Genomic DNA, 5,000 nt, shown 5'->3' with positions numbered 1-5,000 from the left:
TGACTGGTGAAGGGAAATGAGTTCTCTATAAAAATGTCAAGCGCCGAAGATAGTGGGTAGAGAAATGAGAAACACCGACAACCCAGGCTAAAGAAGGTTTTCAGTTACGTAAAGTCTTGTTATCTGTTTGGTGGGATATGAAAGGTTAAGTCCACTTTGAACTATTAAACACAAACCAAACGATAACAAAGGAGATCACCTACGAGTAGCTTGAGCAGCTGAAGTCAGCGCTAGAAGAAAAACTACCATCTTTGATTTCAAGACGAAAGGTGTTCTTCCATCAGGATAATGGTCGGCCACATACAGCGAGGATGACATTCCAAAGGCAGTTTAAATGGAAAACGATGCCGCACCCACCATATTCGCTGGACATTGTCGCATCTTGTCGTCATTTATTCCGCAATCTTCAAAATCATTTGGACGGATAAAATATGAATTCTGTAGACGAGGTAAGAACAGTACTAAAGAAGTATTTTTCGTCACGAACAAGCGAATTTTGGAAGAGGGGCCTTGCAAGACTACAAGATATATGGAAGAGCATTGGAGAAAATGAAAGAGACTATATTTTAGATTTAAAAAACTTTGTTGACCTTAATTCTGAAAAATAAAGAAGCATAAATAATCCGCGTTATTTCTGAGATGACTCACTATATACATATACACATATATTCACGTATGTATTATATGTAAATATACATGTACATAAACGTGCGTATGATTCAGTCATAAGTGTTTCATGGAAACTGTCACGTGATATTTGGAGCTTCCTTTGATAAACTCTGCCCTCAAGCTCGTACAGATTTCAGTGATCACGTCTCCTGCCTTCTGTAGACGTGCATTTATTTAATAGCTGCTGTCGTCTGCTAGATAATGGCAGTCGTTTAACTAAGGTTACTACAAATATTTCTGACTCATGTTCTGAGTCGCCATTTTGGTTCGGTAAATATTACATTTTTATAAGAAACTATTTCTAAATAATCCTTGCAATTTTTGTTTTTTTCGTTTTCTTTAGCGTTTTTTAAATTTTAGTTTTTACCCCACTTTTCTTTATCATTTTATGTTTGCATCAATATATACTTCTGAATAGAGAAAAATACAATCCGGTTCCATTTGTATAAGGAATACATAGATTTTTCATTTACAATCTAGTTTATGTGTATATTTATTAAGCAAATATTAAATAAACATTGATACAATTTTCTGCTGAAAAAGATATAAATATACAAATAGTAAATAATACATAAGTAGTAATTGAAACAAAAATTCACGACAAAAATTATATGGGTCGAGATTGAGAGCATATATCTTGTTATAAATTGAATGTATATATCTCGTTTCTACACACTCATATATGTATACACACTCACATACTGAATTAAACAGAAATGCACTTTTGTAATAAAGGTTGCTATTTTTATTGTTGAGAAGTTGTGGGTCCACCATTGCCTTAATCGAGACCGCCTCCCATTCAAGACCATCCTGACATTCCATTCAAGACCATCCCGACCTTTTTGATATCTAGGACATTATCTAACAGGTCATACCCTTTATTTTATTCCGTTGACAGCGTAATTAGACATCATGGTCATTCCCGCCCCACCACCACCAAAAGTATTTGATTCTTACTCTATAAACAGAAAGAAAATCTGCAAAACTGTCATCTGTGAAAACTGTCACTGGCAGTGTCTCGGCTTCTTGCTGAATAAGGAGAGGTGTTTTGCAAAGCTGTGAGGTAAAACCGCTTTCAGCAGTTAACGATAATAAAACTTTGAGCAGATAAATCCACTTTTCGCATTGAAATGGTCAAAAGAGGTGTTTGGTTTGATGGAAATTTATCAGCTATTTATTTTTAAATAATCAGTTTCGTTGGATCGCCAGAAAGAATTTAGTTACAGTTCTGGGTCGCTTACATCGCTTCTCTCTTCCGTGTATTTGAGTAGTACTTCTGACACAGAGATATTGCTTGACACGTTGCTATATCAACTTTCCAAACATTGTGTCTTTGAAATGACATTATTTGACAGCATAAAATAGCAGACAACACGCTGATAAATATTGGTTTTTAGCTCTTGGATATCTGTTATTTGCAATTAGAAACTCCAGACTTACGTCAGTGGAACATCTGGGGAGAATTTGGCTGTTGCTACTATCAACGATATGATGCTAGCGAATTCAATGACAGTCTTCCGTCATGCGATAGTGTTAACTCTGTATAGCTTCTGCTAAATTTAAGCAGGAAATAAAAGCGAATTGTCATTTTATCCTAAATATTTCTTTGACTGGAATAAAAAGATACAAAACCGAATTAAGTAAGATTTCAAGCCTCCAGTAAAGTGATTCCATTAAACTTTTTCTGTCACTGGTTTCTCTTTCTTCCGTCTCATTTCCTGGTGTTTCTTCGTCGTCGTCGTTTTCTACTACTACTACTACTACTACTACTACTACTACTACTACTTCTTCTTCTTCTTCTTCATCTTTTTCTTTTTCTCTTCTTCTGCTGCTGCTGCTGCTATCACTAGCTGAAAATTTAGAGCGTCAAAAATGCTTTTGGCGCTTTTCAAATCCTGCCGAGCTCAACTTTTCTTGCTTGCGGGGGGAAGGGACTATATAAATGTGGGATCAATAGTATCGATTAAGCCCCACACCTCCAAATTCGAGAGCTCATACATTAATCAGAAAATCTGTATATTAATAATATAGTCATATTATTATTATTATTATCATTATTATTGTTGTTGTTGTTGTTGCTGTTGTTGTTGTTGTTGTTGTTGCTTTTATTGCTACTGTCAATATGGCAATTTTTTTTCTTCCAGGGGACGATTTTAGCAGTAGAACCACCGATCGAAGCGTACGACCCAGACTACACTTTTAACGAAACAATCAAATTTTCTATTGATGGTAAGTACTTCAATTGACTACAATTTTCTCTATAGACCTCTTCCTTTCCCAACCTCCTCCTACTACTACTATGATTAGTATTGCTACAGTCTGTATATTAAGGTCTATCTATTTGACTCCGTTCATCTCCTTAAGGTCCCTTGCCAAGTGCCAATGTTACAAATCATTTGAATTATTAAGACAAAAACTGATAAAACGTCGCTAATTAGTTTGCCGTAGGGAGTGGAAAGTTTAATGTTTTATAAAACTCGGTTGCTGTCTATTTCAGTTCGTTTTCTATCTTTTCTTGAAGCTTACAGCTTATTTTCTCCCAAACCACCTGTCTTTGGCTCACTTTTATTTACCCTAATATCAACATACATTTTTCAGCCACACACGCGCACTCTCTCACGCACACAAACACACACATACACTGCGCCTGCACTTCAGACATCCACGCCAGCAAGACATTATTCTTTCTGCACTCTGATGAAAGACAAACGTCCGAAAAGTTAGACTCTCACTCTTCACTGAAATTGCATTTAGTAAATTGTGCTAAAAATAGCAGGTCATTTTTGACCTGACCCAACAGTAAGTTCAATAAGTGAACCTAATAAAATATCATTGCATATTTTATACAGATTGATAAAAATATTCACCTTTGCTCTGTCGACGAATTGCATCTCCTTCGTACACGATAACGGGCCTGGTCACATATTTCGTTAATTGAAGGATTAATGAGGTATTATGTGTTTAAATATAATAACTGGGTCGCTTCCGGTCACAGGAATAATGTGTCTGATGGAATTTATAGCCTCACTTACCCTTTAAGTACAAGCCACACTAACAAGATTGATTCAGGAACCTGAGTCGCGGGCCCTTATTTGAAAAGGATTGGGAAACAACAGTATTAGTCGATTATATGCAGTTCAATACTTGACTGGTACTCTATTTTATCGAGACCGGAACGATGAAAGTCAAAGTAGACGTCGGTGGGATTTGAAATCAGAACAGAAATGTTCACAACTACATACCACATGCATTTTTCTCTCTATTTTTTGGCCGACGCTTTACCGATCTGGTTGACCACCGCACGTAAAAGAATAAATCAAATATGAAATACGAGATCAATAACTGATGGCTACAGTAATGATTTACGATCAGCAGTTAGAGTGGTGGTCTTTAGTTTAAATCCCGTCAAGGTTAAATTTACCTTTTACCCTACCTTGATTGCTAAAAACATACCATTCATGTAACGAAGTACCGAAGACGATTTCAGCAACAAAACGTTCCCCGCTTCCAATAGAAAAATCGATATCAGAAATGAATATTATTAAGGACTAATATTGCTTTCCAGTTCTGGCACAAGGCCCAAGCTTTTGAAGGAACGGGGCTAGTTGATGACATTGACCCCAGTACGCTACTGGTACACTTATTGTTGGCCCGGAAATGATGAAAGACAGCGTCTTTCTTGGTGGCATTTGAACTCAGAATGTAAAGAGATGGAAGGAACGCTACAAAGTTGTGTATCCGGCGCAGTAACGATTCTACCAGCTTGCCACCATTTGATAAACCAATATTAGAAATTAACTGGTGCATCTCCAAATGACATATCTTTAGAATTTGGTTTTGCCAAAATTCCTGGCAATGGAATCTATTCATTCCATTCATGATTTTATTGAAGTGAAGTTAGACGTTAGACACTAAAAACCATTCTTAATTACGCTTCCTAGATTTATTTATTTACTTTTCTTCTTCTCCTGCCAAATTATAAATGTAAAATGTCAAACAATGGAAACAAACGAATCACAATCCATAAAGCACACACACAAATAAAAAACAAAAATTATTAACCAGATATGAACCGTAATACTTATCGCAGATATATTTACTCGGTGCGCGGAGAATGTCTATGTATGGCTTCGTGGTTAAGATGCTCATTCACAACCATGTGGTTTTGTATTCCATTTCCTCTGCCAGGCATCTTGGGCTAATGTATTCTACTATAACCACAGGCCAACCAGTGCCTTGTGAACGAATTTTGGTAGATGGAAACTGGTTGGGGCTCAATGGCGAGAGTATTCGCCTTACGATCGTAAGGTTTTGAGTTCGATTACCGGCAG

General features: G+C 36.6%; 1 protein-coding gene across 1 annotated transcript in view; it reads left to right on the top strand.

Annotated features, from left to right (window-relative positions):
* LOC115222357 (cadherin EGF LAG seven-pass G-type receptor 1) overlaps positions 1 to 5,000 on the top strand; it is a 755,088-nt gene that overhangs the window by 637,778 nt on the left and 112,310 nt on the right. Inside the window, exon 10 of the mRNA XM_029792554.2 lies at positions 2,814 to 2,898. Within this exon, the coding sequence (XP_029648414.2) occupies positions 2,814 to 2,898 (85 nt within the window). The remainder of the gene's footprint in view (positions 1 to 2,813; positions 2,899 to 5,000) is intronic.

Source organism: Octopus sinensis, linkage group LG19 (assembly GCF_006345805.1).
Source record: "Octopus sinensis linkage group LG19, ASM634580v1, whole genome shotgun sequence".
Classification (NCBI taxonomy): Eukaryota; Metazoa; Mollusca; class Cephalopoda; order Octopoda; family Octopodidae; genus Octopus; species Octopus sinensis.
Note: the sequence above shows the minus strand (reverse complement) of the source record. Positions and strands in the feature narration are given on the sequence as shown.